Source organism: Salvelinus fontinalis, chromosome 34 (assembly GCF_029448725.1).
Source record: "Salvelinus fontinalis isolate EN_2023a chromosome 34, ASM2944872v1, whole genome shotgun sequence".
In the NCBI taxonomy this organism is placed as follows: domain Eukaryota; kingdom Metazoa; phylum Chordata; class Actinopteri; order Salmoniformes; family Salmonidae; genus Salvelinus; species Salvelinus fontinalis.
Genome location: NC_074698.1, coordinates 29495508 through 29508907, shown reverse-complemented (window position 1 = coordinate 29508907; position 13400 = coordinate 29495508). Strand labels below are relative to the sequence as shown.

The window sequence follows — 13400 nt, the reverse complement described above, 5'->3', positions numbered from 1 at the left end:
GCCCTCCAAATTCACTCCAATCAACACCCATCTATTTTTGTGAAACCTGGACCTACCAATTGGTATTGAAGTATTGAAACCAAACCATATGGATTTGAATGAAACGTATTTGAATAAACATGAAACGGTGAATGTAAGAAGCACGCATCATTTCAATTAGGCTCCATGTCTTAAACATCATATAAACACTCTAAATAGGTCAGGAGACAAGGAGCAAAAATGAATTATTCAGTCTATGTTATTTCAATTATTTCAAGGCTATAGCCTACAAAGAAATAATTTGTGAAGCATGTGTGAGTGTAACACTCGGCTGGTAGGGACATAAAGCGCTCCGTTTTTAAACAACATTTCGTTGTATTAAATCATTAGTCTATAAATTGCGCATATAGGCTGTGACTTACTTAGAATGAAATACAAATTAAACGAAAAATGACTTATTAATGTCTTTGAATTCATTTTTAGAAACATGAGTTTTGCCAGTCCGTGGCTTCAGGCTCATGTGATGATGTCTGGAGAGGCGGCCAGCAGCTGAGAATACCCTCTCCAAACGTTCAGAGCCACTGGGGATGCTCAACAACCTTTCGGCCCCTCTTGCCAGGTTGGGCAGAGATGCAGAGTTGTTTACAAAAAATGTCTATAGGTAGGCCTAACGGTTTTTTAGGTAAAATAACCAAATCAAAACCGAAAGCTCCTTGAACATGGGAATATGCCAGGGCCAAAATCAATGATGGCCTATTGTATAGATAATAGAACAAAAATGAACGAAACGTATAAGAGATCTTATCTTGTGTATATAAATATTTTGCTACAATGACAGTTATCTACCCACCTCGTTCCTTTCTGCTAGCATGTGCACATAAGTACACCATCATGATTTTGGGATACGTATCTTTTCAGATTCCACATTGATTATTAGTTGTGGACACTACATGTCCGCAATCCCTCTCTTGCTCTTGTCCTCATCTTTGTAAGTCACCTTGATATTTCACCTGTGTGTTTTATCAGTTTCTTTACGAACATATGTAGTGAACTCCATGACAGTAACTAAAGCAAGGGGCTGTAGCAGCACACAAGTAGACTACAAATGCATGCTGGGCCATGCATGCACTGAGCTCGTAAAGTGAGCGCTTGTTGACCGGCACTGGAGCAAAATTGGACGCCCCAGCCTTTGGGAATCTCGCGCAACACTCCAGTCAAATTGGGCGAGCTCCGCTCCAGCTCCGGTCACATACTCTAGTATGGTGACAGCAACGCACAACATCTCCATCTCCTGGACGCATTTACCCGCCAGATTCAGCAGCGTGACAAACCCCAAAAAGCATGGATTTTTTCCCGAAAACATGTTAAAAGATTTTCATGATGGTTTTTATTTTATTTAGTTCGTTTTTGAGCCAAAGATAGCAATATACTTAAACTATGGTTTCAAACGGGTTTGTTGATTATTTTATTTCAGTTTACTAAATAGTTTTTCATGATTAGTTTTCATTTTGACATTTTTATAATTATTTGGCAGGTGCTTATATTTGTCCTATTTCACACATATACACATGTGTAATAATAGCATGTGTAAATTAACCCAGGCAGTTAACCCACTGTTTCTAGGCCGTCATTGGAATTAAGAATTTGTTCTTAACTGACTTGCCTAGTTAAATAAAGGTTAAATAAAATGTGTTTTCTGCATATCCCACTCCCCCTGAGACACCCTCGGAGAGTGGGGTCACAGCCAGAGTCAGACATTATCAACAGCAACCCTGGAGCAATTAGGGTTAAGTGCCTTGCTCAAGGGAACATCAGATTTTCTTGTAGGATCAGGGATTAGGACTAGCAACAGTTTGGTAGTTTCAGTTTCTCTCACCCCCCCCCCCATCAAAGCACCACAAGAGACCTGGAGGCATTTCCTTACAAAATTGTATTTTTATTTACATATCCAGGAATAAATCAATAAGCAAAGAAGGAGAAAGACAGGGAAGGAAAGAATATGTTGATTAAGAAACAAAATAATAATAATACTACATGTTCAGATGTGGTTGCGATGATTTAACACAGTCACACCACAGACTGACCCAACACACTGGGAAGGAATCATCAGTCCAGTGTCCCTCAGTCAGTCATTTACAATGATACACTATTACAGGATAAACACAACAAAAGCATGCTAAAGAACCAAATGGGCTTTTACAGTCTTCTGAAAACAAAAACTGTGGTTCTGGAACAGGGTTGTACACACACACCTCTCTCTCTCTGTCTTTTTAACATATGGGCCCTGTTCAAAAGGAGAACACGTTTTAAAAACGTTTCGCAACGGAAAACAAAAAGGACAGTTTCTTATTGGACAAGAACAAACTATTTTCTTCCATTTGGGGCCTAGTGAACAGGACCCAGGGGCCTGACTACAAGAGGGTGTGTCAGCCTCGCTACAGGCCTTCTTTTGAAGAAGAGATGATAATAACAAGAGTCAATTAAATCATGAGATCTAGAAATACTAGATGAGACTCAGGCTCTTTTGTAAGCTATTGGTCTTCAACGGAGTGACTTGGGGGGGGGGGGGGGGGGGGGGGGGTCATACCACCATAGAAAAATTATTACTAGAATGGACATTCCCATTAAAGTCAATGTTGTGTTATGGGTGACCCGGCAGCTCAACCCTAGACTGGAGCCTATCGCTCGAGGACTCACCTGCAACTCTTTCTGATATCATCATAATGGCAGCACATACCTTGCGCAACAGTGCAAACGCTCACATGAGTCTGATGACAATATTGAGTGGTCTTTGACACTCCTTTGCCCCAAAAGCACATGGACACTGTCCCCTTTTTTGATACACTTACCAACTATGGCAACAAACATAGGTTAAGTAACACATACCAAATGGCACCCTATTCCCTTTTGTGGTGCACTACATTTGACTAGGGTCTATAGGAAGTAGTGCACTATATAGAGAATAGGGTGCCATTTGGGATGAATACATACTCCCCATTGGACCCCAAGCCTCTGCCTATGCTACACAATGAGGGTGGGAAGTAATAATGATCACCCGAGCAATGGAAAAAACTGATCAGCAGAACAAATCAAAGACAGATTATAAATACACTGTAAAATATATACACAGCAACAACAATAAAGAAAATAATATGAAAAGGAAAAGCCACAATATTACAGAACTCCTCAAATACAGCCCCTCTGGGCCAGTGCAGATTAAAAGACGTGACAGAGATGCAACATTTCAGACCATCGCAGATAGAAACACAATGTATAGATCTGTCATGGTCCTCTTTTCAACATGATAGAGAAACTCGTCTGCTCTATGCGATATATTTCTATTTTTTTCTGAAATGTTGTGCTCCTCAAAAAGACCAGTCTGTCCCAACGCAGTTTGCTCCTCCCACCGCAGCCAATCAGACAGACAGTCACTGTTTAAACACACCAATCACAACAGAGTGCTTCGCTTTGTAAGGTGCATCGTCCAATCAAAACATGGGGCTAGTAGTGTATAACTGCAGGTAAAAACCTTTCCACTTCTCTCACCCTCTCTCACACACACATTCCCAGCCATCACACCTTCAGTCCTGCAGAGGGCGCCAGAACCCCACCCAGTGGACACACTCCGCCACTACAGTGCATTTCACGCAGGGGAATAGAAAAGAAACAGAACCGTGAACCTATATATCCTGGTGGATGATGACTAGCTTACATGACAGACCATGTCAACAATGTCAATAGCAACACTTTACTGGGGTGAAGTCCTCCCCTGCTAAACTGTCACTCTGAGAGCTGTCTACTGACAGGTGATATGAAACTAATGGCAGGTAACTGTCAGGTATGTTTATTTGTCTGTCTGTATGCCTGATATGATTCTCAATGTCTAGTTAGACTGTCTGTATGTCTGTTCGTCAGCCGCAGGCCAAATGCCAAAAACCTCCTTCATCCATTTGTGTGTGTGTGTGTGTGTGTGTGAGAGGGGGGGGGGGGGGGGGGGGCTGGTCTGTCTCTCTGTATAGTCTAGGCAGAGGTGACAGTGGTGCCGCTGCCCAGCTTAATGATCATCTGCTGGCAGTCGTGAAGGGTGCGCTTGTCCCCCAGCTTCTCCAGTGTCCGGGCTGCATCCGCCAGCATGCCCACCCGCTGCCCCGGTGCCGACAGGAAGGAGGGAGGCAGGTAGCGACACGCCAACATTACCGCCTCAGCCTGCTCCCTCTGGCCAGGACGCATCTCACACTCCTCTGTAGAATCACACACACACACACACACACACACACACACACACACACACACACACACACACACACACACACACACACACACACACACACACACACACACACACACACACACACACAGGTGAGGTGAGTTGTGGGGGATACAGAGAGGGATACTACACAGATAACACTCATATCGCATCCGTGTCCCTTCGACCTCGTTATGAAAAGCTTAAAAAAGGCACTCAAAACCCACAGAACTTCCAACCTTTCTCACACACGCAAACTACAAAAACCCCTCTCTGCAGTTACCTGTCTTTGCTCCGGGGGTGGCTCTGCGTCTGAGCGAGCGGTCCAGGAGCTGATGTGTCCGCGTGGGACTGGCCCCAGCCATCAGCCTGGCGGTTGCCTCATGAAGAAACAACTGAGAGAGTGAGGAGAGGAGAGAGAACAGTGTTTGATGAGTGAGGAGTCAGAAATCTACCTAGATCAGCCTGTATGTATGTGCCCGTGTCTACATGTGTATGTCTTCCTCCACGTCCTACCCTGCGCATGGCGGGCCTGAAGCTCTGGGCCAGTTTCCTGAGGGAGGAGAGGTCCTGCTGGAAGCCGTGCAGCTCGGCCGGGGAGGCCTGCAAGGAGAGACCCCCGGGACTGGAGCTCTGCTGCAGACGCCACACGTTGGTCCGCATCACCAGCAGCAGGTCACACAGCAGCAACTGGACCACCTGGGGAGAGACAGAGAGAGAGAGAGACATAGAGAGAGAGAGAGAGAGAGAGAGAAACAGAGAGAGAGAAACAGAGAGAGAGAGAGAGAGAGAGAGAAAGAGAGAGAAAGAGAGAGAAAGAGAGAGAAAGAGAGAGAAAGAGAGAGAAAGAGAGAGAAAGAGAGAGAAAGAGAGAGAAAGAGAGAGAAAGAGAGAGAAAGAGAGAGAAAGAGAGAGAGAGAGAGAGAGAGAGAGAGAAAGAGAGAGAGAGAGAGAGAGAGAGAGACCGAGAGAGGGAGACCGAGAGAGAGAGACCGAGAGAGGGAGACCGAGAGAGGGAGACCGAGAGAGGGAGACCGAGAGAGGGAGACCGAGAGAGGGAGACCGAGAGAGGGAGACAGAGAGAGGGAGACAGAGAGAGGGAGACAGAGAGAGGGAGACAGAGAGAGGGAGACAGAGAGAGGGAGACAGAGAGAGGGAGACAGAGAGAGAGAGGGAGACAGAGAGAGAGAGGGAGACAGAGAGAGAGGGAGACAGAGAGAGAGAGGGAGACAGAGAGAGGGAGACAGAGAGAGGGAGACAGAGAGAGGGAGACAGAGAGAGGGAGACAGAGAGAGGGAGACAGAGAGAGGGAGAAGCAAACCTTATGGTGTAGGTATTGAAAATGGTATTAGTTTGAAAGGCAGTAACAGTGTGTCAGGGTGTATTGATGTCTCCTGTCCACTGTGCTGTATGGGGCCCAGCTCTGTCTTGCACTGCAGGAACATTGCACCCAGCTGAGAGACACATGCAATGCAACTACAATGCACCACAGCTCTGGCCATAGCTGCTCTGTCTGTGTGTCTGTGTGTGTGTACCTTGTCTAGGCTGCTGCTGTGACAGTGTGGTCCCAGGTTGAGACTGTCTCTCAGCAGGCCGCTGGCCTTCTCACTGTGGCTCAGACTCAGCTGACAGTTCTCTGGTTTGGTCAACATGGCGCGTACCGCTCGGAAAGTGTTCAAAGATGCCTTGGGCAACGGACTCCTGAGGACACATGAAAACCCTTTTCAGAAAGGTGGTGGAGAAGAACTGGGGTGGTGTGTGTGTGTGTGGGGTAATCTGTATGTCACTCTGGAATGTTCTACTACAGCTTGGTACAGTCCCTCGGCTGTGTGTGTGTGTGTGTGTGTGTGTGTGTGTGTGTGTGTGTGTGTGTGTGTGTGTGTGTGTGTGTGTGTGTGTGTGTGTGTGTGTGTGTGTGTGTGTGTGTGTGTGTGTGTGTACACTCACTCTGCAGTCTGTAGACTACGGGGCAGGTGCTCGGCGGCGGGGTACAGTCTCTCGGCCGCTGCGTCGTCTCCTTGGAGCCAGTTAATGATCACCACGGCAACCGACGACCACCATTTGGAATGAAGGTCACAGCCTGGAGGTCCCAGACAAGGTTTACACACAGACAGATGTCAATAAAGAAAATACACACAGAGACAGGTTATTATTTGGATAGTTCCTGTAGCTGATCTAGAGATATCAACTAACTCTTGCTAGGGTTAAGTTCAGGGTTATGTTCAGGGGTAAGTTTGGGGTTAGGTTTAGGGTAAGGGCAAGGGTTATGTTTTGGGTGAGGCCTAGGGTTAAGTTTAGGGAAGAGTTTAGGTTTAGGTCTAAGTTTAAATGTAGGTTAAAGGTTAGAGGATAGTTAGTTGACATGATGTTGACAGTTTTAGAACATCTATGTGGGACTATCCAGACATGCTGAAACACAGACACTATCCCTTCCTTTATCTCTCTCCGTTTCACACATCCCTTCCTTTATCTCTCTCCGTTTCACATATCCCTTCCTTTATCTCTCTCCGTTTCACACATCCCTTCCTTTATCTCTCTCCGTTTCACACATCCCTTCCTTTATCTCTCTCCGTTTCACACATCCCTTCCTTTATCTCTCTCCGTTTCACACATCCCTTCCTTTATCTCTCTCCGTTTCACATATCCCTTCCTTTATCTCTCTCCGTTTCACACATCCCTTCCTTTATCTCTCTCCGTTTCACATATCCCTTCCTTTATCTCTCTCCGTTTCACACATCCCTTCCTTTATCTCTCTCCGTTTCACACATCCCTTCCTTTATCACTCTCCGTTTCACACATCCCTTCCTTTATCTCTCTCCGTTTCACACATCCCTTCCTTTATCTCTCTCCGTTTCACACATCCCTTCCTTTATCTCTCTCCGTTTCACACATCCCTTCCTTTATCTCTCTCCGTTTCACACATCCCTTCCTTTATCTCTCTCCGTTTCACACATCCCTTCCTTTATCTCTCTCCGTTTCACACATCCCTTCCTTTATCTCTCTCCGTTTCACACATCCCTTCCTTTATCTCTCTCCGTTTCACACATCCCTTCCTTTATCTCTCTCCGTTTCACACATGATCAAATCCAGCTGCTGATGACCACCTGAGTTTCAATCTGTTCTCTGGCATGTTTCCCCTCTGGCATGGTCACAACCTGCTAATACTGCAGCTATACTGATAGACACATCTCTCCAAGGGAGAAGACCTCCTGTGCTTCACATTGGGCCAACACAGCCTTCATCAAATCAGATGGCAGATTTATCACAAAACCATTTGATGTTGGCAGTTATTTTTATGATTACTTCATTGGCAAAGTGGGCAAACTTAGGCAGGAAATGCCAACAACGAACCAGACATGACACCAGGGGTCTTTTAACAGCCCCCAGGTCCAGAACTAATTCTAGGAAACGTACAGTATAATACAGAGCCATGAGTGCATGGACCTCCCATCTCATACAGCACAAGTGAACAGCAGACCTGCTTTCAAAAAACACAAAGCAACACCTCACGGCACAACGCCTCTCCCCCATGTGACCTACTTGTTGTGTGTATGTACTGACGTATGTGTAACTGATAGATGCGCGCACACACACACACACACACACACTTTAAAATGTAAAGTCTTTTGTCTGTAATGTATTTTTGGTTATGTGTCGTACCCCAGTAAGAATTGGCGTCGGCTAATGGGGATCCTAATAAATCACATCCAATCAAATGCACACTCACACACAGCTATGCTGACTGGGCAATCTAACACCATGCCAAGAAAAGTCTCCTTTCAAACACTCTTCCTTCTCTAGCTACTTCTTCAAGATGATTAGAGGCTTGACAGGACTGGTAGATGGAGTGCTGCAGAGGACCTTTTAACCTCCCATCTCCTCACAGAGAAAATGAGAGAGAGAGAGAGAGAGAGAGAGAGAGGGAGAGAGAGAGAGAGGTGCCGAAAGGAGCGAGGCTATCTGAGGGGGCATCTCAACAGTCTAGAGTGGCTTCCTCTCCTTGTCTTTGATTGCACTGATCTGACAACACAGGGATCAGTGGAAGCAATGTCAGAAGATACCCACATGTTACTGAAGATCAGTGTGACTGAAGGAAAGGAGATAAGAGGAGCCACTTTAGACTACAGATACACTGTCAAGTACACCCTAACTGAGAGACACCCAGTATTGTGCCTGAACTGCAGAGGTGAACCTCGGACCACAGCATACAGACATAAATAGAAGGCCAGGAGTCATACCAGTGACGGTAGCCATGCTGGATCTGATGGCGAAGGACTGGGTGTTGGCTCCGGCAGCGTCTGATGCACTAGTCAACAGCTGAAGGTACTCCAGAGCATCCGCGTACTCCCTGAGGAACACACAAACAGCTTAGTTAGTTAAAATACCATTAGTTCTCCCTGAGGAACACACACACAGCTTAGTTAGTTAAAATACCATTAGTTCTCCTTGAGGAACACACACACAGCTTAGTTAGTTAAAATACCATTAGTTCTCCCTGAGGAACACACACACAGCTTAGTTAGTTAAAATACTATTAGTTCTCCCTGAGGAACACACACACAGCTTAGTTAGTTAAAATACTATTAGTTCTCCCTGAGGAACACACACACAGCTTAGTTAGTTAAAAGACCATTAGTTCTCCTTGAGGAACACACACACAGCTTAGTTAGTTAAAATACCATTAGTTCTCCCTGAGGAACACACACACAGCTTAGTTAGTTAAAATACCATTAGTTCTCCCTGAGGAACACACACACAGCTTAGTTAGTTAAAAGACCATTAGTTCTCCCTGAGGAACACACACACAGCTTAGTTAGATAAAAGTATTTAAAATACCATTAGTTCTCCCTGAGGAACACACACACAGCTTAGTTAGATAAAAGTATTTAAAAGACCATTAGTTCTCCCTGAGGAACACACACACACAGCTTACAGTTGAAGTCGGAAGTTTACATACACTTAGGTTGGAGTCATTAAAACTCGTTTTTCAACCACTCCACAAATTTCTTGTTAACAAACTATAGTTTTGGCAAGTCAGTTAGGACATCTACTTTGTGCATGACACAAATAATTTTTCCAACAATTGTTTACAGACAGATTAGTCCACTTATAATTCACTGTATTACAATTCCAGTGGGTCAGAAGTTTACATACACTAAGTTGACTGTGCCTTTAAACAGCTTGGAAAATTCCAGAAAATGATGTCATGGCTTTTGAAGCTTCTGATAGGCTAATTGGTCTGATGAAACAAAAATAGAACTGTTTGACCATAATGACCATTGTTATGTTGGAAAAAGGGGGATGCTTCCAAGCCGAAGAACACCATTCCAACCGTGAAGCACAGGGGTGGCAGCATCATGTTGTGGGGGTGATTTGCTGCAGGAAGGACTGGTGCATTTCACAAAATATATGGCATCATGAGGAGGAAAATTATGTGGATATATTGACGCAACAAGCTTGGTCGCAAATGGGTCTTCCAAATGGACAATGACCCCAAGCATACTTCCAAAGTTGTGGCAAAATGGCTTAAGGACAACAAAGTCAAGGTATTGGAGAGGCCATCACAAAGCCCTGACCTCAATCCCATAAAAAATGTGTGGGCAGAACTGAAAAAGCGTGTGAGCAAGGAGGCCTACAAACCGCGGCAGGTAGGGGCGGCAGGTAGCCTAGTGGTTAGAGCGTTTGACCATTAACCGAAAGGTTGCACTATCGAATCCCCAAGCTGACAAGGTACAAATCTGTTGTTCTTCCCCTGAACAAGGCACTGTTCCTAGGTCATCATTGAAAATAATAATGTGTTCTTAACTGACTTGCCTAGTTAAAAAAAGGTTTTTAAAAAACTGATTCAGTTACACCAGCTCTGTAAGGAGGAATGGGCCAAAATTCACCCAACTTATTGTGGGAAGTTGGTGGAAGGCTACCTGAAACATTTGACCCAAGTTAAACAATTTAAAGGCAATGCTACCAATTACCAATTGAGTGTATGTAAACTTCTGACCCACTGTGAATGTGATGAAAGAAATAAGAACTGAAATAAATCACTCTACTATTATTCTGACATTTCACATTCTAAAAAATAAAGTGGTGATCCTAACTGACCTTAGACAGGGAATTGTTAATTGGATTAAATGTCAGGAATTGTGAAAAACTGAGTTTAAATGTATTTGACTAAGGTGTATGTAATCTTCCGACTTCAACTGTAGTTAGTTAAAAGTACTTAAAAGACAATTAGTTCTCATTGAACACACACGTAAAAGGCTTGTTCAAAAAGGGATTGTAGACAATTTAAGAATATGTATTAATATTTTAGGCCTTATTTTAAGTCAACATTCTGTATTTTACAACTCAATGTTAGATGGTTCTCCACACCCTGAAAGTAGTCTATGGGCCTTTTTAAAATATTTATTTACAGCCACTAGAAACGTCAGCTAACTTTAGCCACCACTGGCTAAAATTCTGTGGGATTGATAAGGGCAACTTTTAAGACTTGTGAAGATAACCTGAGAACACTATTGTGTGTTGCACCTACCCCTCTCCATCACTGGGGGTCTTCTCCCCGCGGGGCTGGGCCACACAGTACAGAGCCTTCTCCAACAGGTGTTCCCTAAAGGCCTGGGTCACCTGGGCCAGGGGGTCCACTACGGAGACAGATAGAGAGACAAGAATTAGGGTTAGCATAGTCATGGCAACCAATTTAGACAATGAAAACATGTGTTGCCCATATTGCTTTCATCATAACCAGTTTCCATGACAGGTGCTTCCTTTCATAAAGACACAAGCTGTCCACCTGTAGAGCATCTCAATGCTCATTCTTCTGAGGGGCTCTGGTCAATAGTAGTACACTATATACCAGGGAATAAGGTGCTATTTGGGACGCAGACAGTGTGTGGGGTGGTCAAATCAAATCGTATTGGTCACATACACGTGTTTAGCCGATGTTATTGCGGGTGTAGTGAAATGTTTGTGCTTCTAGTTCCGCCAGCGCAGCAGGTGCATCTACAGTACTGACCTGTGTTCCCTGCCTGGCTGTAGATGCTATCTTTGGGGGTGCTGCGGACAGCCCAGTCCCCATCCACAAAGAAGCGGTGGCCCAGAGGGTGACAGAGCCACTGCATGGCTGGGGGGACACTGCCACTGGAGGAGAGACACGCCTGGCGGGCACTGCTCAGGAACACACGCTGGGGATGGAGAGAGACATGGAGATACAGGAGTGAGTACAGAGGTAGAGACACAAGAGACCGACACACACGATACACTGAGCAACAAACCACACATTATAGCCATAGCCTCTCTCTCTCCCCCTCTCTCACAAACACACACACCACTTGGTAACCAAACTCGGTTACTCACGGAGGAGAAGTGAAGGAGTCTGGGTAGGCTGGCTTTGACTCGTAGGGCTGCAGAGACGTAGACCTCTCCTAGCGTGGCCACGGGGAGACAGGAGCCTGAACACTCTGCCAGGTTTACAGCACTCAGAGCCATGTGAACCGCAGACAGGTGGCTACCACCCAGCTTACCTTCACACACACACACACACACACACACACACACACACACACACACACACACACACACACACACACACACACACACACACACACACGTTGATTATAGACAGCTTGGCTGAACAAACACAGAAAACACACAGGTCTTTCAGACAAAGACTCCTGAAAACACGTATCCACTCCTTTCAGGTCTACATAAAGTGTGTAGGAGTAGGGAGCTAGTGGATAACTCTGTATTGGACAGTAGTACTGCAGAGGAGAGAATGTACCTACTGTGTGATCTTGGGTAAATCTGAATCAATTTAGTGTTTGTTTTATTGCCCTCTGTATGAGGATCTGAGACACGTCAGTGGCGACCCTGAGGTATTCTGGTTACGGGACACGTCGGTGACCACCCTGAGGTATTCTGGTTACGGGGCAAGCAGGGACATGTTGGTGACAACCCTGAGGTATTCTGGTTACGGGACACGTCGGTGACAACCCTGAGGTATTCTGGTTACGGGACACATCGGTGACAACCCGGAGGTATTCTGGTTACGGGACACGTCGGTGGCGACCCTGAGGTATTCTGGTTACGGGACACGTCGGTGACGACCCGGAGGTATTCTGGTTACGGGACACGTCGGTGACAACCCTGAGGTATTCTGGTTACGGGACACGTCGGTGACGACCCGGAGGTATTCTGGTTACGGGACACGTCGGTGACAACCCCGAGGTATTCTGGTTACGGGACACGTCGGTGACGACCCGGAGGTATTCTGGTTACGGGACACGTCGGTGGCGACCCTGAGGTATTCTGGTTACGGGACACGTCGGTGACAACCCTGAGGTATTCTGGTTACGGGACACATCGGTGACAACCCGGAGGTATTCTGGTTACGGGACACGTCGGTGGCGACCCTGAGGTATTCTGGTTACGGGACACGTCGGTGACGACCCGGAGGTATTCTGGTTACGGGACACGTCGGTGACAACCCTGAGGTATTCTGGTTACGTGACAAGCAGGGACATGTTGGTGACAACCCTGAGGTATTCTGGTTACGGGGCATGCAGGGAGATGTTGGTGACAACCCTGAGGTATTCTGGTTACGGGACACGTCGGTGACAACCCTGAGGTATTCTGGTTACGGGACACGTTGGTGACAACCCTGAGGTATTCTGGTTACGGGACGAGCAGAAGCTTAAATTCTGTTTCAGACAGGGCATGTTTGAGATTGCTCAGTTTGTTCATAATGCCTGGAGGAGAAGGAGAAGTGTAGCGCGGCTAGATGGTAGCCGGTTGTGTAGCGCGGCTAGATGGTAGCCGGTTGTGTAGCGCGGCTAGATGGTAGCCGATTGTGTAGGGCGGCTAGATGGTAGCCGGTTGTGTAGCGCAGCTAGATGGTAGCCGGTTGTGTAGCGCGGCTAGATGGTAGCCGATTGTGTAGGGCGGCTAGATGGTAACCGGTTGTGTAGGGCGGCTAGATGGTAGCCGGTTGTGTAGGGCGGCTAGATGGTAGCCGGTTGTGTAGGGCGGCTAGATGGTAGCCGGTTGTGTAGGGCGGCTAGATGGTAGCCGGTTGTGTAGGGCGGCTAGATGGTAACCGGTTGTGTAGGGCGGCTAGATGGTAGCCGGTTGTGTAGGGCGGCTAGATGGTAGCCGGTTGTGTAGGGCGGCTAGATGGTAGCCG

At 46.3% G+C, this 13400-nt stretch overlaps 1 protein-coding gene across 2 annotated transcripts in view; it reads right to left on the bottom strand.

Annotated features, from left to right (window-relative positions):
• Window positions 1–1917: 1917 nt before the first annotated feature.
• Window positions 1918–13400, bottom strand: part of srebf1 (sterol regulatory element binding transcription factor 1) — a 30986-nt gene continuing 19503 nt past the window's right edge. For both annotated transcript variants that reach the window (XM_055898434.1, XM_055898435.1), the window contains exons 11-19: window positions 11576–11742; window positions 11235–11403; window positions 10755–10863; window positions 8464–8573; window positions 6173–6305; window positions 5761–5926; window positions 4742–4924; window positions 4509–4620; window positions 1918–4220 (exon numbers count right to left, since the gene is read on the bottom strand). In XM_055898434.1, the coding sequence (XP_055754409.1) occupies window positions 4000–4220; window positions 4509–4620; window positions 4742–4924; window positions 5761–5926; window positions 6173–6305; window positions 8464–8573; window positions 10755–10863; window positions 11235–11403; window positions 11576–11742 (1370 nt within the window). In that variant the 3' untranslated portion in view covers window positions 1918–3999. The remainder of the gene's footprint in view (window positions 4221–4508; window positions 4621–4741; window positions 4925–5760; window positions 5927–6172; window positions 6306–8463; window positions 8574–10754; window positions 10864–11234; window positions 11404–11575; window positions 11743–13400) is intronic.